The sequence below is a fragment of the Hydra viridissima genome, unplaced genomic scaffold (genome assembly GCF_058129835.1).
Source record: "Hydra viridissima isolate aposymbiotic clone 2 unplaced genomic scaffold, HvirCarnegie_v1 scaffold_3, whole genome shotgun sequence".
NCBI classification, from domain to species: Eukaryota; Metazoa; Cnidaria; class Hydrozoa; order Anthoathecata; family Hydridae; genus Hydra; species Hydra viridissima.
This window is the reverse complement of record NW_028324302.1, coordinates 3,295,895-3,318,528: the sequence shown is the minus strand read 5'-3', so window position 1 is coordinate 3,318,528 and position 22,634 is coordinate 3,295,895. Positions and strand designations below refer to the sequence as shown.

Genomic DNA, 22,634 nt, shown 5'->3' with positions numbered 1-22,634 from the left:
TCAAGGATATGCGTCAACTAAAAAATTGGATAAATTTTTACTCGTGATGATTTTTCTATTTTAATCTTTTTATATTACATAAGTATTGTTAATGTTACGAAATGTATAAATTTCAGTAATATTTCTCTTAAATTAGCTTCGTAATTATTTTCTTAAAAAAAAAGATCTTCAGCAAAAAAAGCTGACCATTCAAAATATCACGACTTCTATTGGTCAAAAAATATCATGCCAACCATTGACCGAAAAAAGTATTGTTGCATATGACAATACACTTTATATGTCTTTTAGGTTCATACAATAAAAGTTGGTACGAATCATCCGCATAAATTGATGGTTAAGAGCATTAATTATAATATTGGTTAAACCGAAAATATAAATGCAAATGCATATATATATATATATATATATATATATATATATATATATATATATATATATATATATATATATATATATATATATATATATATATATATATATATATATATATATTGGTTAAACCGAATCTAATATTCTCTCTCTCTTTTCTATATATCTAATTTCTAATATTCTCTCTCTCTTTCTATATATATATATATATATATATATATATATATATATATATATATATATATATATATATATATATATATATATATATATATATATATATATATATATATATATAGAAAGAGAGAGAGAATATTAGAAACGGTACAAGATTAAAAATATGTAAAAATATCGTAGTTCTTTTTCATTTGTATTACTTGCGTCAAATTACATGCATAGTTTATTTATTAAAACCCAAAAATATATAGCAGATTTTCTGGCTAATATTTTGTAATCGCTCCCATGGAAACCGTTTTCTTAAACCAATTACATCTCTCTGTGAAAAATTACTTGTTTTTTGATTTGGGAGATAAAACGATCTTTAAATCCTCGCCAATTGATACGAATACTGAATTTTAACAAACGATATTGTGACTCATTAAATTCTAGTGTGAACCGCCAAAATAAGGTTTTAAAAAACAGGAAAAGTTTTTCTTTCAACATCTCTTTTTTACTTAACATTTCTCGTCAAAAATTAAAATTTTTTTAGAACTGTCACCTGTCGTTATTTGTTGTGGTATTCTTTTTAGATGAATATCGCTAAATTTACAATAAGTCGTTAATTTTAAAAGTCAATACTTTCTGCGTTGTAGTAAATTTCTCTATTTTTAAATCAAATCAAACCAAATAGTAGAATTTTTTAAGCAAAATGAAACGAAAAGCATCAACAAATTAATTTGGTTTACTGAATATTTTATAATACGGAAAGATATAGTATTATACATCTACATAATATTATGAAGTAATTTCCAATATTCATTCGGTTAAAAAATGAAGAACTAAAATTTTCAGATCGCAATGTTTGTGTTTATTAAGCCTATCATAGCGATGGCTCCAAAAACACACTCAATATTCTACACCAAGTAACCTTGGACAACTTTGGGACAGAAAGCTGGGATAAATAACCAAATATAAATACGAGATAAGTTTCAATTTTATCCTCTTTTTGTTCAATCTATTATTTGTTCCTGGGAATGTGGAGGAAATAAGGTTTGGACCCTCACTGAGCAATTTATTTTCTAAGTTTTATACTCCTATTGCCTCCGAATTGCTATGTAAACGAACGCAAGCTGCATCATTGAAAGATTTAGATTCTAAGATAAACATGCTGGAAATTTCCCGCCTTTTGTTCGTTTGTTTAACATAATTATTGCGTAATTAATTTTCTAAAGAAGTAAAAGATGATTAATTTTGAACTTAACAGAAATATATACTGGTGAAGTTTAATCTTCAGAACTTTAATTTGATATACATATCTTCAAGCAATTATTTCATGGATAATAAATTATATAGTATTTTAAATTTGCTAAATGCATTCTTTGCATTTATTTCTGAAAATATTTTAAAGTTCACAGCATCATTTTCAGAATAATATAAAGATAGGAAGGATCATGAAAATATCAAGAGCAAAAAGAAGAATATGAAGTTTTGAGAAATACAACAAAAAAACTTTGAATGCAGCACACAAAAAATGAGACTCGATAAGTATTTCAACCTTATGATTAAATTTTAAGGTTATACAGATTATTAACTTTCCTTTCAATTGTGATAAGTAATTTCCGTTAGTAATCTTTTAAAATCTAACAAATTTTAGCTTTTAAAAAAAAAAAAAAAAAAAAAAATTGAATAAAACTTAATTGTAAAAAAGAAGTTGCAAATAAATATAGGTAAAACTACTACAGCATTCCTGTTTTAGCATTACCATCGAATTTAGTTAACTTTGAAACCTAATGCTTGATCCTCTTATTCTTCCCTCTTATTCATCTTCTTCTGCGAATTTCAATGTCTCAGATTAGTTTTAATACAGCTTTCACCATCTCTCCTATACCGTCATGCACTTCGTGAATTTTAGCGTTACACATAAATGCTGGTGAAGTCACTACCTTGTTGAACTCGTCCACGTGAAACTCCTACCAATTTAAATTATGCATAAAACCATACATAAATTATACATAAAACAATACATTACATACGACCATACATACATTACATACATACGACCATACATACATTACATACATTGCATACATACGGCCTTACATACAGTATTGGACAAAACATTTGCAACCAACATCGAACAATGCTAAAAAGTGTTCCTAATTTTACTTGTCTTAAAAACGAAACGAACTATACTACCACAGCAAATAGTTCAGGAGTCTGGAGTCATAGCATGCCATGACATGAGCAATCAGTTGACAGGTGACAGCACACAGGTAGAATTTCGTTGACAAGTGCCATTTTGCAGCGGACAAAACAAGTGCAATTTTTTTGGTTTGTTTCATTTTCTTAAGTCTGGTCTGTGTCAACGTCACGGAAGTTTTTTAATAATTAAAGGAAGTATCCAGATGTTTCCAGAAGCATGCAGAAGCTTCCAGAAGTTTCCAGAAGAAGCATCTGAAAGCATCCAGCAGCATCCAGCAGCATCCAGAAATATTTTTATGACTTCAAGTGCAAAAATGGCTCCCGACAGTCTTGGATCGGAACTAAGAAAGAAAATTATTGGCAATTACGTAAGTGGAATGTCACAAAAAAGTATTTGTGATAAATATCGCGTGAAAAAATGGACCATATCAAGACCATGTTCCAAATATCGTTATACGGGGAAGTTGGCAGCAGATAACAAAGGTGGAAGACCGCGTTCCACCACTTCTAGAGAGGATTCTATGATCGTCAGATCCGTCAAGAAGGATACCTGGATATCATCAGCCGAGATACAAAAGCATTTAGAGCTGCCTGCAAAGAAACCGCTGATTTCACTTAAAAACCAGAAGAAAAGACTCCTGTTTGCTACATCTCATATTGACTGGAATGTGCAGAAATGGCGAACTGTCCTGTTCAGTGATGAATCGAAGTTCAACATCATTGGGAGCGATGGCATTTGCCGTGTACGTCGACCGGCCGGAAAACGCCTCGATTTACGTTACTGCCATAAGACCGTGAAGCATGGTGGAGGCAATGTAATGGTCTGGGGATGTTTTTCTGCTAACGGTCTAGGTCCAATACATCGAAACGATGGAATAATGGACCGTTTCATGTATAAAAATATCCTGAAAGATGTTGTTACCTCATGCTGAATGGAATATGCCAATAAAATTGGTTTTTCAGCAAGACAACGATCCGAAACACACTGCAAAAGTAGTCAAGCAGTGGTTTCAAGACAACCACCTATCGGTGATGGATTGGCCGCCTCAATCTCCGGATCTCAACCCTATCGAGAACCTGTGGGAGATCGCCAACCGCATAATTAATCGTGAAGGTGTTCGTAATAAGGATCAACTGTTTGAACAAATCCAAAAGGCCTGGGCAGCGATTCCACAAAGTTTCATTGATCGCCTGATCGAATCTATGCCTCTTAGATGCAAGACTGTGATCGACAACAACGGGTTCGCCACGAAATATTGATAGCGAAATACAGCTTGGTCAACATTTTGTCGAGTTTGCACTTGTTTTGTCCAGAAGGAAACCAATTTTTTTAAATAATTTTGATTAATTTATTAATTTTCGTGTACAAATAATGAACTTTGTGATGAATAAAACTTGAAAAACTTTGTCTCTAAACAGTTACATAGTTATTTCTCTAAATTGAAAAAATGCAGCACTTTTATGTAAAGAAACTAAATTAGCATTATTTGGTTGCAAATGTTTTGTCCAATACTGTACATTATATTAAATTACATTACATTACATACATTAACATTTTTATTGATATGCTTTGCTCCCATGGTAACCACTGCTCCAGCAGTGCCAGCATATGGCCATTTAGCACTATCTGGCGAGTCCATCCCAACTGTCAATTCACAAGAAGGAATTACCTAATTAAAAAAAAAAGATTATTTTATCATTCTGAGTTGTTTCTTTGTTTTAAAGTTCTATAGAAATTAATTCAAGTATCAAATTAGTTGATAACTACCTTTGCAGCCAAAACCGGTGATATACAACAGAGGCTACAAAAGAAAAGAAATGACTGTATACTCAACTGAACTTGATTTTGCTGAATTTAAACCTGCCTACTAAATTTTGTATTAATCTACAAAATCAGACAATCGTAATCTTCAACTTAAATTAAAGTTTATATAACTACAAAATTGACACAAAAAAAAAGTTTTTATGACAAATTTTGTAACCTAAGAAATAGTACTCACCCGATTGGTTTTTTTGAAGAATGAAAATCCCTAATGACTCTTTCTACTTGATTGTTGATGTTACAGTCCACACTCTTTACAGCAAAATCAGATCTAGATGAATAATTTACGACCATGTTACACAAGTGTGAAATTATGCATGACACATGTTACATGAATGAATGTTTGTAAAAAAATTAAAAACTGACAGATTTTTAGCTGCACCGAATCCTCCTGGAAAAATCACAGCATCAAAACACTCAGCTGACAAGTTCTCTAACGATTGAACATCGCCTCGAGCTATTCGGCCAGATTCCACAAGAACGTTTCTGCAAAATGCATAACAAACCATTAAAATTTGACGAAAGAACTACTTTAAACAAAATCTACTAAAATAAAACAAACTTTACTGCTCAGGATCCCTAAAAAAGTTTTTTTAAATTAATGCATTTGCAAATACAATTAGTGGTTTTTTTTTGGAGCTGTAAAAAAAAGTTGTTAAGCATTTCTTTTGAAAGATTTAGAGATGTTGAGAGTGGTATACTAACATTAAGCATAATAATTTTAAAATATTACATCTTCTAGTTTATTTTTTTTCATTAGAACAGAACGATATTTTATAAATCAACTAATTTGGTTACAAAAATTTATACATACTTTGTACTTTGTATGCAAATTTTAACATGAATATCTCTTTTATCAAATACATGTGTTGGATGAAAAAAATGCATATCGGATAAAAAAAACACATGTGTCGGATGAAAAAAATACATGTCGGATGAAAAAAATTGAATATTTGCATTAAAGCTTGCTCTGCAAATTTGAGATACTTTAAGCTTATTGTATTTAATTAAAAAAATGTAAGACAATTTATAAAACTGAGACTTAGAGCAATTTATAAATTTGGATAAAACTGTGAATATTTATATTTAATCCTCAATGAATGAGAGACACATGTTCTATCTTGAATTTTTTCTAAAAACTGTAATGGATTTACTTTTTGCAATCCAGGTACAAAGTTTAAAATCAATTGCAGTGTAGTAAAATATTTTGTTGCATATTTACTTTCGTAAATAATCTTCCCTAAAATAAAAATGTAATAACTAAATAATATCTGAAAAAGTATGAATGAATTTATCACGTCATCTTTAACTGATAGTGCTGTAATGAAAATATTTCATAAAAATCTAAACAAAATTAGTAAATGAGAAATTAGTAAGCGAGAAATTAACAAATATTTAAGTGAAGCGATTTAAAAAAAGAAAGAAGATAAAAAGAATAAAAATGATGGAATATAAAGAAAACAATTATTTTTTAATTATTAATAAGGATTTTTATATTTGTTAAGAAACAAAAACGTAAATAGTAAATAAAAGTGTAAACAAAAGCTGTAGACCTTTATGGGGCATTATATATTTATGGTGATAATGATATTTTCAGCTTTTTAAACAAATATTTTAAAGAAAGCTCTTACAGTTGAGATGTAAATGTACCTGGAATATTTAACTAGCTAAAAGTATCAAATTAAATATGAGCATATTTATTATATGTCAATAAATGAAAAATATAAAATTTTTTTAAAAATACCCTTCCCATAAAAGCTTCATGTTTTATTTGAACAAATCCAAATGATATCATCTACAATACCTTTCTTCCTTCATTTCTTCTCCAGTTACATGATTAATGACATGCATCTGCTTGATATCAGGAGCAAAACATTTGTATACAGCATTGTTTCTGCTCAAGTTAACTAGAACACTAAAAAAGCAAAAAGGAGCAAAACATTTGTATACAGCATTATTTCTGCTCAAGTTAACTAGAACATTAAAAAAAGCATACAGGAAAAAAAGAGTGGATTTTTGTGTGTAATGTTTTTCTACAAAAAATTACATAAGGTGTGCAAGGTATCTGTGTTTTTTTTTCTTTTTTAGAAACTGAACTTTTTTTTGTCTAAATCTTTTGTCTAGCTTTTTTTTGAATAAAAATTTAAGAAATATTTTTAATTTGATTTTTTCAAATAATATTGAAGTTTGTTCTTTATTAGTCTTTTTTTGTTTGTTTGTTTGTTAAAAACCAAGTATTAACTAAACTTTAACTTAAAATTTTTTAAATTAAAACAAAAGATTACGCTGATGATTCATGAATTTCAGATCCATCATAAACTCCAGAACCAGATAACACCTACAAGCGCAAAAATGATCATTAGGATTTCAAAAAAAAAATCTGATTGAATACCATTGAGGAATTTACAATTAATCACAAAAAGAAAAGAAAAATGACTTAATGGGAAAAAAATTAAAATACATACAACAGCAACAACTGGGTTTGAACTTGAAGCCATCAGTTTTTGAAGAGTTTTTGCTCCTTTATTTGCTTTGAGACAAGGATTTAAAATACTACCATAAGAAAAGACCTTTGAAGTAAACATCGGGTATAACAAATTAAGAATTAATTCAGACCTTTAGTGAACAATATTTATTCAGCTATAAATAAGAAAACTTTAGGATTTTTTCCAGCAAAGCAAATGATTTTCAATGATTTTAACATTTTCGAACATTGAACAACAGAAGAGGAATAAAAAGAATAGGCTAAAAAAATTTTAACAAAAGGACCTATTGTTTAATCATTTACAGTATAAGCAGAATGAACCAGGCTAGTATATTTCATTTTTAAATTAAAATTTAAACTTGACTTAAAATTTTTTTACTTAGATAATTTTCTATTTTAAAAACTCTCCATCATGTCCTCTATAAGGAAGGTTTTGAACTTAGAAATAAAAACAAAAGTTTTAAATTTTCTCTATCTCCATTTTATGAGAAAATATTTACGATGACGGTTTGACACGAAGAAAAAGTTGCAAAAGTTAAAGTTTTTTTTATTTGATTCATTTGATTGTTCTTGGTTTGTGAGATTATTGTAAAAACCCCAAAAATAAGCAAAAACTAATTAATGTTATCCAGAACATCCACGACATCCACAGTGAATACACTCTACAACACGCCCTTCTTCTAATTTTGGTTTTGGAACACGACAAATACAATTTGTACCGAAATTTGTATCTCTTGGCTGAATACAACGCAAGCAACATAAGTTCTCATAGCCTTGTTTTTTCCATTTAGCTATCAAGTTAGCATCAGCAATATTTTCTTTAATACAATAATCATAGAGCTCTCTGCTAATAGCTTTTCTCTTATAAAACAGATCATAAAGATATCTTGACTTTTGATGATGTAATCGAAAAATTGGCCATAAAGCTTCAACCTTCCGTTTGCCTTCATGTGGATCTTGTTCAACCTCACGCATTTTGGCATCCAATTCGTCCAATGTGGGTTCAATTAACTCCCACCCATCTGGAGGAGGTTTTCGACTTCTTTTGACTTTTGGCATTATTATACTTAAAAGCATAAAAAGTGTATTAAAAGCCATAAATAAAAAATAAAAAAACAAAAAACCTTTAAAAGGCAAAACTTCATACGAGTGACAATGTTTCATATGAGCAACGGTTTTATATGAATAGCATTTATTTTAATTCTGTTTATGATTTTGATTTTAGAGTTAAATATTTTTCTGAAATATTGTTTTAACTTATGAAATGGATAAACACTTGGTAAAAATGTTGATTATATAATACGAGGAAATAAAAATTTTTACATCCAAATGTTGACTAACAAAACCTGATAAAATGTTATTAGCATTAAAAATTTTTATATACATTCATGTTATAGTTGATATAAATAGATTAATTACAATGATAGCATTTAATATCTTTATTTCTAAATGAAACATTAAGATAAAAAATTGTGACAGGAGAAATTGTAATGACTAAATAATTAAAATATATTAATTCCAAAGACAGTTCATAGAAAAACCAAAAAAAAAAAAAAAAAAAAATCAAAAAATATATAGTTTGTTTCATAGAAGAAAAAAAAAATCACTATCAAATGTATTAAGTTATTATATTTAATGCTGCATAACTTATTAACTTTTACATTTCAGCAAATTTTTGTGTATAAAAAGAAGAAAAAAGGTAATTGACAGTAAACACATAATTAACAAAATAGTGGTGAATAACATTTATAACCTTAAGAAGTCTAAAAATATATCAATGAGGTATTCTTAAATATGACCTAAATTAAATTATTTGTGTTCCTCAAAAAACTAAGGCACAACTGCTGATCTCTAGTATCTCCCCATCCTCCATTTAGTCTTGGAGTACTGGCTTTGATAGTAGATTCTTTTAAGTTAACTTTGTTAACAAACATTTGCTCTTTATTCTTCTCAATTATTGATTTTACTTTAATTAAAGTGGCTTTTGAATTTTCACAATCTTTGTTATGATGCAAACCACTAAAAAAAACAATCAACAAACATATATTTAATAACAAATAATAATTAAATGAAAAAAATTAGATAACCCTCCGGTATAAAACTTTCTTATTCAGATCTAACAAAGAATTCAATATCTTCCTGATTTCATTTCAGGATTCATTCTCATTTTGTGCAGACTTTTCATACCATAAATAACAATTTATGGCAAGTATTTACAACATAGATAAGATGTGAAATTATTTAAAATCTTTAACAAGAAAATGTTAAAAAATCATTTGCAATAATGTAATTGTGTAAAAGTGTCCTAATAACCAAAAAACTAAAAGTGTACATACCAATCACCGATGTGGTACATCCTAGGAACTTTATAAACAAGAACTGAAAGCTTTCTCTTCAAACATTCTAAGCTTAGATGCATGATGGACCAATCCCAATTGTAATCATCATATTTACAGAATTTCTTTTAAATAAAATAACAACTTAACACTTTCTAAAAAACCTAATTTATAGAAATAGTAATACTAGCAAAATAAGATAATTAAAATAAAGAGTTTACTTGATTAAAAAAAGGTAAAGTATAAAAACACCTCGGCACAACTTTTTATATCATTCCAAGTATTTCGATACAATGCCATCCCCATATTATGTTGAGTTGATATCCAATCACCTACATATGCCTATAAAGAACATTTGGGGGTAATGCTTCTCAATCAAAACAATTTTGTAAAAAAATTATGCAGAATCAAGTTTTATAATTTTAATAAACATCCTAAATAACAGAAAGAACACAAGTAGAGTAAGAGCTGGCTTTTTTTTTTTAACACAAACTGAGCTGAAATCTTGGTAAGGAGCAAACAAATGATGTTTTTACTAAAAAATAAAATTTAAAAAAATTTTGGGTAAAATTTAAGTAAAAAGAGATTGTTGTTCAAAAAATATCTGAAAACACAAGATCAGCAGAATTTTTGTTTCTATCAATTTCAAACAAATTTCATTAATCACTAAATCAACACTGTTTAAATCCTTAACAACTAAATAAAAGATTCCAAAATTTATTTCATAAAATCAATAAAAAATTGAAGTTTTGTTATAAAAACCAAATTAATATCAATCAATATTAAAATTTCAATGAAAAAAAGAAAAAGCAAGGAAATTTTCTTTAACTAAATTACTTGTTAACACTGGCATCAGACTTTTCGATTTGTGAAACTTGTTTAAAAAATTTAACAGGCCGAGAGGAAAGGAAAAGAAAGAATTTTCCTAAAAAGTTCTATTGCTTTTGTAATTTTTTCAGAATGTTAAAGAAATGTGTCAACATTATATCTAGATCCACTAATCATTGTATAAATACTTGTAGATTTCTTGACTAGTTGACAATCAAATAAAATGGTGCCTAAAAAGAAAGAACATAGTAATGATCAGTGATTCTAAATGGGAAATTGTTGCTAAGACATAACTTCCTTGAGAGATAACATGTTACGTAGTTAAGGAATACAAACAGACAAAATGTGTTGATAAAATTTATTCAGATAAAAAAGAACAAAAAAAGGTCAAAAAATAAAAACAACTGAAACCTGATGATCAATTGACAATACACAAAGTTAAATCTGATCAAAGTAAATCTGCAAAACTTGCGAAGATTGAGGTCAAGACCAAACTAGGAATATCATTACATGTCAATACCATTCAAAATAGACTTCATGAAGCTAGGCTTTTTGGTCTTGTAGCATGAAAGAAACCATCAGTCAACAAGGTCAATTAAGGCAAACGTCTGAGGTATGCCAAAACAAAGTTGAACAATACTATATATTTTGGATCACATAATGGATTAATTTTATTATCAAAATATCTTAGAGCAGCATTTGTTATCATCAATCCAAAAGTTAAATTTTGGACAAGAATTTTTCTTCGCCCAATGATCCCAAGCATAATTACAGATCTAGTCAAGGATTGGCTCAAGCAAAACATTATTCAAACATTATATCATAGCTTGGCCTTCATTCTTGCCCTATATCAATTCCATAGAACATCATTGGGATGAAATCAAACAGAGGATGAAGAAAAACAACCCGAAGAATATTCATGGGGACCTTTTGAAGAAAAAATGGAGTAATGTCAAGTTGTCTGCTCTTCAAAAACTTGTTGATTCAATTAGATTAAAAGAATCAAAATCAAAACAAAATTTTTTTCATCAAACAAAAATTTTTCACTTTCCTCTGCTAAGGTGGGCCAATAATTTTTGAACTCACTGTATGTGTGTATATATATATATTTAACCAAATTTTGGTAATACTGTCAACATTTGGATGTAAAATCTCTTTGAATTGTATTGTATTGTATTGTATGTATGTATTTCTCTAAGAGTCTGAATACTCTTCCAGCAAGTTAAAAAATAGTATTTTCTTTAATTTGGTTGATGCCCACAAGTTTAAAATTGAAGCCTGTAACCTTTGCTTGTCCACAGATTTGCTAAGAATAAGTAAGAGTTGATGTTGTAGAATGATTTAAATTTTTTCTGATAACATAATAACTCTGAATGATGCTGAGTTGGTGCAGAGATTATTGAGATTCAGAAAATATCATTTTAATGGCTTTAATTTTTTTGATAAGTCTTGGTAAACACTAGTAGTGTTCTAGCTCTAATTCTAATGAAGGATAAATAGAAAATTCCTCCTAGTAAAGGATATCCAGTATAAGCATGAGTAATAGCTTTCATGCCTTGAAAAAAATAAAAACTAACAAACTATGTATTAGTTTGATGGCTGTTGACATTTAACATTAAAATCATCTCGTGGTTTATAAATCTGATTATATACATGGATTATAAATATGATTCGTCTTGCTTCCTTATTTTGTATTCAGTTATATCTTTTTAAAAGGTGAACAGAATTCCGCAAGTTGCAAGATTTAAACAGAATTAAGTATAAATAAAAACCATGAGACATTTTAAGTTGGCTATAGAGATCTTTTTTTTTTCAAAAATTCTTTTTCATAAATTTGTAAGACAAGTTACTTTTGCCTTGTTTTTTTCTTAAATTCATCTCCTTAAAAATCAATCTGTAACTGTGTAACTGCTTGAATCTAATTTTTCCAAGAAATCAAGTTTTCAACTTTTCTTAAAGTTTTCAACTTGATTTAAAAAAGTTTTTTTTTTTTTTTTGAAAAGATTTCTTAAAAAAATTAGATTCAAGGAGCTCTTTAATAGCTAACTGAAATTAACGTTTGAGATCAGCTTTAATAAATAATGCCCATGAAACTATTAGTTACATTACACATAAATTCAATGAACAAAGGCTTTAAGTTTAAAGTATTTACATTGATCTCTCCATAACAATTTCTCATAAGGGAACATTACAAATTTTTTAACATTACAATTTTTTTGTCTAAAAATTGATTGACTGAATTTAAGTCAGTGAAATGCTTTGTAAAGTTAATTGATATATCTGAATATTTAATACTGACACTTTGATATACTGCATTTAACTGAAACTCTTTCCAAAAAGGTGTCAATTAATTGGTGCCACAAAAAGCCCAAAATTAGGAATTTTGATAAATTGATTTTAACTAAATATGCTTTGATACAAATATTCACGCTACGATCAAAACTATTTTTTTAAAAGATTCTTCAATTTTTTCAGTAAAAATTTTTTTTTATTATGATCTGACACATAACAAAACATGCTGATGGCTAAATCAAAGCACTTAGTTATACCTCATCAACATTTTTAAGAACCTCATCATTCATGGCATATGAACCAATAGTCAAAATATCGCATGACTTCTTGCATAGTGGATGGCTGAAACAATTGAAATCATAATATAAGCCATGTTTTGATCAAAAATATAACTTTAATCTCCTGTGAATACACTACATGTTATTTACTTTGGCTTTTACTACACAAAAAAATATGTTATACTTTTTATCTTAAAAACAACATAAAACATTGATTGAAAATGATACCTTTTTTTTGTCTCATGAAGATTCATGAGTGATTCATAAAAACTCGGAGCCATATAATGGTCTTCTTCAATAAACATGAACGGTCCATTGTGGTTCTTTGTAGCATCTAACACATCCATAACCATGTTTATCTTCAAATTAAAAATGAAATTAACAGTTTTAGATTCAAACTATAAAAAAAAAAAAAAAAAAAAAAAAAAAAAAATCTACTCACCTTCCACCACCAATGATGTTTAGTCATAGTAATATGTGCTTCACGATAATGTCCAAAGCTATCAGGGGTGTCAGCATTATTGCAACCTATTCTACGGGCTCTAAGCACACAAACAATAAGAGCTTAGTGACAATTGATTATATTGACATCCAAATCTCATGAAAACTTTTTTTTCAAAATTGTTAATTTATATAATAAGATCATAACCTTAGTAGTAATAGTAGTAGGAGCAGTATAATATTAAAAACAATAATAATAATTAATAATAATGATAATAATTAATAATAATAAAAACCATAATAACAATAACAATAACAATAATAATAGCAATAATAATAACAATAATAATAACAATAATAATAGCAATAATAACAATAATAATAACAACAATAATAACAATAATAATAACAATAATAATAACAACAATAATAACAACAATAATAACAATAATAATAACAACAATAATAACAATAATAATAATAATAATAACAACGATAATAGTAATAACAATACCAATAATAGTAATAAAATATTAACAACAACAAAAACTATTTGGAAAAAAAAAATTACTCTGATAAAGCCATATCTCTTGGGCAATCATTTTCACTGGGACCAGGATACTCATTTGGAAACAATTGTGTAGAATATGGGAAAAAAATTTGTATCACCTGGAATGATAAATTATTTATTTTTAACTTTAAGCAATTATGAAATTATCAACAAATATACTTTAAAAATATAATATTAACAAAAATATTTTAATGACCTTTATAACTTTAAATAAGTCAATTGGTCAAAACCATTTAGTAAACCAAAAAATTTATCCACCTGGCAAAAGGTTATCTTTCGAATGAGTTCATTCACACTATCTGCATAAACATCATGACTAATTACTAATATTGCATTTTCTATACCCTTAGAGCGTTGCAGTGAATCTAAAAGTTCTTTAAAGTATTCTATTCTCTTATGTACTTGAACAACAATAACCACAAACTCATCTGCTCGCTTCTTAAATTTATCATTATTATATACAAGCTGTCTTTCATTAAGCTCAATAATAACAGACCGCAACTGACTTGCTGTGTATTTGGTGTCTAAAAAATCAGTTTTAAAGTCAAGAAAATTAAAATAATTTGACTTTTCATTATCAACAAATGGATCTTCAGTCTTTTTTGCTTCATCAAGATATTTCTTAAATAACTGCTCATCATCTTTCAAAAGTTTTACTTCATCTACATGCTCTTGAATATCATCAAGAGATTTTAAAGCATTTAATTTTGCTAAACTATTATGGTTCTCATCAGTGTGATTTTCATAAACGCTGTATAAAGTTCCTTCATTATGCAGATACACAATAACACTGATGACAAACAGAACAGGAACAAGAAATAGGATTACTTTACGTATCCTCCTTCGACACAGCATAATGCTCTTGTAAATACAATTACCTCTATACTCTTATAAATTGAAACTCAGTCATTTAAAAGTTCTTTGATTTCAAAAATACTTTTCTAAAAAATAAGGGAATACTGTATTTTATTAAAGCTAGTGAAAATTCTTTTATTCCTGAAGAAAAAGTATTTAATAGAATATATAACTTAGATAAATTAATATAAAAGAATGCTTAATATCTCAAATGTGTCATGCATGCCTAAACTGATTTTGTTAAATATTCTAGCACTAACATATAATACCCTCAATATGAAATATTGATAATTGTTGTTGACACCTCGATTGTTTGTAATCTGCAATAGTTACAAAATATGCAAAATAGAAGCAACATAAAGAAATAGAAGTTTTGTCACAGCTGAGCTATTACATGATTAGCAAGGATATACTTTTTATTATTGACAGAAAAGATATTTAAATCTCAAATGATATACAGATAATTTTAAAATATCAACTAACTTATCTTTATTTGCAGAACTTATTAAAGTAAAAGCCATCTGATTTGATTTCAGCTAAACATTTTTAAAAATGAAGTTCTTATTAGATATAAAAAAAGAAACAAATTAATACAAAAGTCAACTTTATTTTAAAAATCTATAATATAGATGATGGAATAATAAACTGGAAATCTGTGTATAGCAATATATTCCCAACTTGCTTGGGTAATTTTCTGGAAACAGCTAACACATATCCACAGTATGTGCATATATATATATATATATATATATATATATATATATATATATATATATATATATATATATATATATATATATATATACATATATATATATATATATATATATATATATATATATATATATATATATATATATATATATATATATATATATATATATATATATATATATATATATATATATAAAATAGATTTTTATATACCAAAGCAATTACAATCTTATTCTGAAACAAAATTTACAAAAAATCTTCAGGAACTTTCACACCAGGTTTTCGTGGAGGTAGTGGATCAATTTTTCTCTCATTTACTTCAAAAGTAAATGGGAAATATTTTGGGAGAGGTTTACCATCCCTTTCACTTTGATATTCCTAAACAAAAATTCTCAAAAAAGTATTTTGAAAACCCACAAAAAACTTAAAAAAGCCATGTGATTAAGTTATAAAAATTGAAAACTTATAAAAATATCAGAAACTTTAAAATATTTGAAAGCTGAGTATTGTGTAGTTGAGTAAATGAGTATTGAAAACTGATCATAAATACCATATAGTAGGAGGGAGGAGAGGGGAGTTGAGGGGAGGGGAGTTGAGGGGAGGGGAGGAAGGGGAGGAAGGGGTGTAGTGACACTTGAGGAAGATCTTGAAAAAAATTTGGAGAATTAAAAATTACTAAAATTTATACTTTTGAAATTTAAAATTACAAGAGGCATAAAACTAGATATTATACCTCATAAATTGTTGTTTCAAAGACATTTTCTTAACTTTTCCAAAGATTAATGGTTATAAAAAGACTTTAAATTTAGAGTTAAGATTAGTTATTAATCTTCCATAGCGTATATTACATCATCAGCAAATGGATAGTTTTCTATTATCTTTTACAAAGTTTATATTTAAACTAGAAACTAAAGCAAATTATAATTATTAACAGTCAATAATATATATAAATCTTACAAGGTCTTTTTTCAAAGCGTATAAAATTGATCCAGGGATTACAATGCACCAGAACAATCCCAAAGAAACAGTTTTACCAGTCCATTTAAAATACCTAGTAGTATTTTCTTTTACATAACTCCATCTTTCAATGGCAGGATCTTTCTAATTGAGAAAAAAGTATATAATCTTAAATTATATTTTCTAATCATGATTTGAAGATTTAATTCTTATCTCATTTAACAAGTTCTGAACTTTTTTCATTAAAAAAACTTGTTTAGAATATTTTTTGGACTTTTAACTGAACTATTGTACTTATCTTTCAATAACTTTTTTTTTTTTCATTTTGTTAGTTGGCAACATGTGCCAACTTACAACTTTTTGCATTGGCCGTAAATTCACTTAAGTTATATAACACTACAGATCTACAGACATGAGAAATTATAAAAAAAAGACAGGTCTGTAAATTCTAAAAATGTTTTAAAAAATGCTGTTGATGATATTTTTATAGAAGAAAAGTCTATTTGATCGACTAAAGGGCAACAAAAGTTAATGTCAAAAAATATTGTTGGATAAAAATTATCAAGAGTTTTCATAAAAAAGATGTGCTTGAAATAGATGCTTAATGATACTAAACTTGTCTCTTTTTATATGGTGTGCCAACTTACCATGAGAGTAAAGGCAACTTACCCCGGGCCAGGGTAAGTTGGCACATATTTTTTCTTTTTTGGAGGCCACCAATTTTTTTTTTTTAAATCTTTGACACTTGAACATGCTTGCCAAATTCATATTCTTTTAAAGTGCAATTTGAAATCCTCAAAAAAGTTCACCCAGAAATGCACAGAGCTCAAAAACTAAAACTGTAGACAACTAGCCCCAGTCTCCCCTACAGTAAAAAATAAAAGACACTTTGAAACTAATTAATAATAATTCGTTTTTAGAAGGTTTTAGCGGTATTGTCTACAAGAGTTGAACTTTTACTGTACATTTAACAAAAAATTGACAAAAATTTGTTTTACTGCTTTACTGGTAAAATAATGTCAGTATATTTCAGAAAATATTGATTTTTTAACAATATTCAAAAATGCTTGAAAATGTTTAAAATGAATTTGCTCAATAATATAAACAATATATCAATAAATTAAAATAATTTATCACTATAAATTTAATTAATCTATATGTTAAGCTGTCATTTGTTTTGCTTGAAAATTGATTCAGTTGGTTTAGTTTTGTCTTTCATTTTAAGAAAGAAAATATGCATAGTGATCTTTAGCAATCAATTTGACTTGCTTTCAGGCAAAAATTCAAACGCTTGAAAATACTACTCCTTAAACAAAGGTAAAAAAGTAGAGACCGCCGATCCGTTACTGTTTATCGGTTTGCGGATTGTGCACCGAATTATCTATGCTAAACAGTTCAAATTACTTACGGATTGATTTGATCCGAAAATAATGTACCGGAAAAAAATTCGTTAAAATTTTTTCGGATTATTTTTTCGGATTATTTTTTTGGATTGCAATCCGATTTGATACTTTCGGATCGGATTGCAATTTGAAAAATATTTTTCGAATTGCAATCCGAACTGATATTATTTTTAAGGATTTATACGGATTCGGAATAAAAAATGCTTTTGAAATAAGATTCATTTTTATTTATTTATAATATTCAAATATACAATGAAACGAAATGATTTCCTTGTTAAGAAATAAAAAAAGTCAAAATCACACTGAAAGTTAATCATTTTCCAAATTCATTTTCTGGCCACACAATGTCTTGAATTTTACTGAGTTGCTTAGTGTTTTCTTTCATATATACCAACATCTCAACCTTTGAGATTGAAAGATTGGTTCTTCTATAGCTGTATATATTCCCTGCTGTTGAGATAACTCTTTCAGATGTTGATGATGCAGCAGGTATACAGAGGTTTTTTCTGGCCAGCCTTGACATTATTAGGTAATTATACTGGTTTTGTTTCCAGAATTCCAGTACATTTGTATTTGCTGGAACTGATTTTGAATTCAAATGCCCCTCAATTTCAGCAGAAATGGCTTTTTTGGTGCTTGTTTCACCTCCAGGATTAATGTAACCTGCACCAAACACTTTCTTCCTCAGTTGCTCAGTGAAATCAAAGTTGTCATCATCTTCATCATCCAACATTGAAGGGGAAGGGGTGCTTCGGCTGGCCAAAATTTCTTTTTTTGACAGTTCTTCCATAGCTTTCTTTCCTGCAGTTTTGACTACTTCAAATTTTCCCCCCTCATCCACAAAGCACATGCTCTTCCTGTTAGGATTTAAAATTGAGCAATAGAGAATTCAATATTCATCAGCTCCCCTTCGAATCTTTTGTTTAGATCTTCATTGAATTAGTGAGCAAGCTCTAATGAGACCTCGGTTTTTGGCTTGACACAGGCCTTACATTTTGCCTTGTTTTCCTCCACCTTGTTGAAGAATTCTCAAATATTAGATAGCTTAGGCATCTGAAAAGAAGAAAAAAATGAAATAACATAAAAATGGAATAAATCAGATTATTTGAGTTTTTCATTATATGTTTGTCTTAACAAAAAATGATATTTTTGAGGCATGCTTAAAGCTTTCAATAAAAGAACTAATTATTTAAAGGTTATTTGCCTTAATTGTTGAAATGAACGTAACAACTTTTCAAACTAATTTTTATCTCTATTTTTATTTCTACTAATATTTAAGTAGAAGAAACATAACAATATAAATTTTATAGGACCAATCCACTAATTGAAGCAATCCGCAAAGCGAAATAATTTGCAAAGGAATTTGATCCACAAAAAAAAAAAAAAAAAAAAAAAAACCGCAAAAATTTAGCTTGAAATATTCTTAACTTTTAAATCAAAATAAGATAATAATTGCTTACCGTAATAAATGTAAGTGAAGAATAGTAGACTTGATCGATCTGTTGAACGAATTGTTGTAGGTTAAGATTTCCAAATAGGACTGATTGAAAATAAAAAAGAAATCCACTATTTATAGGACGCGCATATAATAAAAATGTAATTTTTTTGAACCAAACCATATAATGGTGACGCGAACAGAACGCGATTTGTATAATTCGCTAAGCGAATTAAAGTTAAATTGATTCGTAAAAATTTTTCGGATTAATAATCTGAACAGCAAAGTGAATCCGCAAAAAAAAAATTTACTAGTGGTTTGTAAATTAGTTTTCGGATTATTAATCCGGAAAATTTTTACGAACTGACTGTTTTAATCCGCAAAATAAGTCGGATTGGCTTTTTGCGGATTTTATGAATCGAATCGGCGGTGCCTATAAAAAAGTTACTTGCTAATTATTAATATCTGAAAAAGGTTGTAACTTTCCATAAAATCACGAACAAGTCAGTTAAAAATGTTTGCAACTTTAAAAACTCTTTAGTGAAAATTAGAACACTTCTTTAAATAATAGAAGGTCCCCAAATGTTAACATTTATTTAAAAAATACGAACACTGGAATCTGGGCTTGACTCAAATTTCTGGGGCTTTGCCTACTGAAAAGGCTGCAGCAGTTGTCACCAAAAAAAGCAGCAGAACTTGAGTTGAGAATTGGTGACAGCATAGCCCACTCAATTATAGATGGAGCTTACATGATAATTCAGAAAACTGTTTCCAGCTGAGCATCATACTTGTTGCGCCCATGGAATGCATTTTACCAATTGAGATGTGCTGTACGAGAAACCTTCTAAAAAAATCCAATACAACACATTCAAAGAAACAATCAACAAGAATGAAATCAGCAGTGATGAATCTAAATCATAGTCCATTTTCTTGGTGCCATAATTGATGAAAAAATTCCCATTCCAAAAGTAAAAGTGTACTTGCAATCTATCATCACAAAAGTCAGAGAAAGTGTGACTTTTGTGATGACAGATTTCAAGTGCACTTTCCAAATTCCACAGTCACAAATGAAAACAAGAAATCAAGAAGTATCACAAAAAAGAGGTTTCACTAATATTTGACTCCAGAGATGAAACATACTAATGTTGATGATTCAACAATTCCTCAAAAGGATATTCCTCCACACTTGATTTGCAGTATTTTATCAGATATTGTTGCTGCTCTTGAACCAGTACTGCTAAGGGAATTTTTAAAGTTTTTTGTGAATGGACTGAAGCAATCAAATTCAACTATATACATTGCAATAAAGTGTAACTTTTAAACGTGTTGAAGAAAGAAGGCAGAGCAATCTTGTAAGTTTGTAGAGATTTTCTATATACCTTTGAAGTCTGTACCTCAAAAAGCTGTCAAAAACTTACTGTTTAGACCTTTCTCAACAATACAGATTATATGGAATTTATTCAAAGAACATTATGGCTCAGAAAATATCAACAAAAATCCACTTTCAATTGAAGAGGAACTTGAGGAAGCAATTCAGCATTCAACTAAAAAACAATTCAAATGACAAATTCAACGCTATTTAAAAAAAATGATGGTATGTGAAACGACTGGAAAGAGAATTGCAAATCTTGAACTTTTGTCAAGTGTATCATCCCTCCAACAAGTACCATCTCTCCAACAATGAATCTGAGTGAGTCTTTCTGCTGCAGGATTATTTGTGATAAAAATTCAGTTTAGAATGAGGGATGACTTACTTGATATATTTTGTTTCATAGCTCATTTGTCTCATAGCTCATTTTTATCATAAAGCAATTCTTATAACTAAACTTACTGTGCTTTATTTGCTTACTAATGGATTTTATTTTGAATATAAGTCTTAATCTTTTTTTATTTTTTTACCAATATTCACCAACAAATTTTATTTGTATTACCTTTTTACTGGTAAATTTAAATTCTATAATCAAGTAATCAAGATATTCTAGAAAATAATTTCAGTTCAATTAAACAATATTAAAATGGTTCTCCAAGCTCAGTGTGCTTATCAAATTTTAAAGAAAACACTCTTTATAGAAAACAGTATTTAATCTTTTTTCAAAGTCAGTATAATTAAATATTACTGTGTATTTATTATCAAATGATAGCTATTATATTGCCAAATTTTAATGAACATATTTCATTGACATTATTTCTTGTTGGGTAATGTATGGTGTCATATCTTTATTTTAAATTTTTTTATTCTAATTCTTCTTTATATATATATATATATATATATATATATATATATATATATATATATATATATATATATATATATATATATATATATATATATATATATTTTGCTACTCTGTATACTGTGGTAACATGGTATAATTGAATTTTTCAGCCAGTATGTAATGAGCCATATATGGGGAAAATAAAATGTGTTGCTTAAGGTCAAGGATTTTCAAATAAATAACATTTATGTATGTAATATGTATGTAATATGTATGTAATAGTGTTTAGTTTTAGCTATTCTTTTAAAATCTTTTTTTTTTTTTTTTGAATAAGTAGCATTTAAGTTTTTTCGTTTTTTTTTTTTTTTTAATATAAAACTTATATACCTTCACTCTAATTACACAGGATTGGGGTACTCTAAGGCACACTAGACACAGATACCTTTATATTTAGAATATATGTAAGTATACATAGTGGTATCCAAGCATATTACATAATATAAACTTTATGCACGTTGCAAGGTACTTACAAATAATATACCATGTTCTGATATTGACTTCGGTTCAGCACGAGGCAAGAGATTTTTTCCAAGTCGAGCAACATTTCTAGCAGCATTGGTAGCCATTTTTAAATGTGTTTATTTCTAAGAACAAGAAGTCGCAAACAATTAAACATTTCATAAAAATTTCGCTTGGACAGTTAAGGTCTTGCCAATAATCAGTTTTTTCCGTCAAAATTTATTAAAATTACCCGTAACACTTCTAACCGGTTAACAGCCGTTAACTGCTATTTAATTAAAAGTGAATTTCAACCATCAGGTTGAGATATAAATTCCAGAATTTTTTCTCTGATTTTAAGTTTTTTGTTCACAAACGTTTTTCTGGATAATCATTCTTTTACAGTTTTTTGATGCAACTTTTCTTTGAAAAACGCACAGCCGGTAAATAAATTATAAAACTTATTTTTATCTTTCTAGAAGCACCACATCCAAGTTAATATCAGTACAAACTATTGATCTATATTCAGAATTTTGAAAGTAATTACTATCAAATTAAGAAAAAAACACTTCCGGCCTAACAATTGTCTCGGAACTCTCTCGGTTGGTGCTTACAATGCTGCTCGACACATTGAAGACTTTTTTGTCAATTGTAAGTAGAAAAGATGCTTCTTAGCTCTGCTATTGGTCAAATGCATAGTGTCGTACAGTGAAAATAAACCAAACAGTGGAAGCTTTTCAAATCGACTGCAACTTACAATTTTGCTTTACATT

At 28.1% G+C, this 22,634-nt stretch overlaps 4 protein-coding genes across 5 annotated transcripts; all 4 read right to left on the bottom strand.

Moving 5' to 3' along the window:
* Positions 1-1,777: 1,777 nt before the first annotated feature.
* LOC145180395 (ES1 protein homolog, mitochondrial-like) lies at positions 1,778-7,422 on the bottom strand. The gene is made up of 8 exons (XM_090081422.1): positions 7,018-7,422; positions 6,838-6,890; positions 6,357-6,467; positions 4,919-5,038; positions 4,731-4,823; positions 4,499-4,532; positions 4,278-4,400; positions 1,778-2,498 (listed from the first exon to the last, which is right to left on the bottom strand). Exons 1-8 carry the CDS (start codon positions 7,135-7,137, stop codon positions 2,376-2,378), a joined length of 777 nt encoding a protein of 258 aa, XP_089937548.1. The 5' UTR covers positions 7,138-7,422; the 3' UTR covers positions 1,778-2,375.
* A 150-nt stretch (positions 7,423-7,572) lies between these two features.
* Positions 7,573-8,140, bottom strand: LOC149890615 (protein BUD31 homolog). Its single transcript, XM_090081423.1, has one exon. The coding sequence runs from the start codon at positions 8,133-8,135 to the stop codon at positions 7,662-7,664; it is 474 nt and encodes a 157-aa protein (XP_089937549.1). The 5' UTR covers positions 8,136-8,140; the 3' UTR covers positions 7,573-7,661.
* Positions 8,141-8,463: 323 nt separating this feature from the next.
* LOC149890614 (alpha-1,6-mannosyl-glycoprotein 2-beta-N-acetylglucosaminyltransferase-like) lies at positions 8,464-14,800 on the bottom strand. Of its 2 annotated transcripts, XM_090081421.1 has the most exons (8): positions 14,042-14,800; positions 13,784-13,881; positions 13,214-13,313; positions 13,000-13,130; positions 12,751-12,835; positions 9,626-9,715; positions 9,374-9,498; positions 8,464-9,056 (listed from the first exon to the last, which is right to left on the bottom strand). In XM_090081421.1, exons 1-8 carry the CDS (start codon positions 14,636-14,638, stop codon positions 8,837-8,839), a joined length of 1,446 nt encoding a protein of 481 aa, XP_089937547.1. In that variant the 5' UTR covers positions 14,639-14,800; the 3' UTR covers positions 8,464-8,836. The 2 variants fall into 2 exon arrangements, 1 of the variants encoding a protein (XP_089937547.1); XR_016450622.1 differs by lacking the exon at positions 8,464-9,056 and having other exon boundaries at positions 12,751-12,837; positions 13,001-13,130; positions 14,042-14,761.
* Positions 14,801-15,545: 745 nt separating this feature from the next.
* On the bottom strand, positions 15,546-22,048 carry LOC149890613 (uncharacterized). Its single transcript, XM_090082854.1, has 3 exons — positions 21,894-22,048; positions 16,310-16,453; positions 15,546-15,730 (listed from the first exon to the last, which is right to left on the bottom strand). The coding sequence occupies exons 1-3, from the start codon at positions 21,987-21,989 to the stop codon at positions 15,599-15,601; spliced, it is 372 nt and encodes a 123-aa protein (XP_089938980.1). The 5' UTR covers positions 21,990-22,048; the 3' UTR covers positions 15,546-15,598.
* Positions 22,049-22,634: the final 586 nt, after the last annotated feature.

Coding starts and splice junctions, on each gene's coding strand:
- LOC145180395 (XM_090081422.1), bottom strand. CDS start 7,137: ATGTTTACTTCAAAGGTCTTTTCTTATGGTAGTATTTTAAATCCTTGT. Junction 6,468..6,837: donor GAAATTCATGAATCATCAGC/GTAATCTTTTGT, acceptor TTGCTTTTTTAG/TGTTCTAGTTAACTTGAGCA. Junction 2,499..4,277: donor ATATCAATAAAAATGTTAAT/GTATGTAATGTA, acceptor TTAAATTGGTAG/GAGTTTCACGTGGACGAGTT.
- LOC149890615 (XM_090081423.1), bottom strand. CDS start 8,135: ATGGCTTTTAATACACTTTTTATGCTTTTAAGTATAATAATGCCAAAA.
- LOC149890614 (XM_090081421.1), bottom strand. CDS start 14,638: ATGCTGTGTCGAAGGAGGATACGTAAAGTAATCCTATTTCTTGTTCCT. Junction 13,314..13,783: donor AGAGATATGGCTTTATCAGA/GTAATTTTTTTT, acceptor TTGTGTGCTTAG/AGCCCGTAGAATAGGTTGCA. Junction 13,131..13,213: donor AACATCATTGGTGGTGGAAG/GTGAGTAGATTT, acceptor TTTAATTTGAAG/ATAAACATGGTTATGGATGT.
- LOC149890613 (XM_090082854.1), bottom strand. CDS start 21,989: ATGGCTACCAATGCTGCTAGAAATGTTGCTCGACTTGGAAAAAATCTC. Junction 16,454..21,893: donor CAGAACATGGTATATTATTT/GTAAGTACCTTG, acceptor TTTCTCAATTAG/AAAGATCCTGCCATTGAAAG. Junction 15,731..16,309: donor ACGCTTTGAAAAAAGACCTT/GTAAGATTTATA, acceptor ATTTTTGTTTAG/GAATATCAAAGTGAAAGGGA.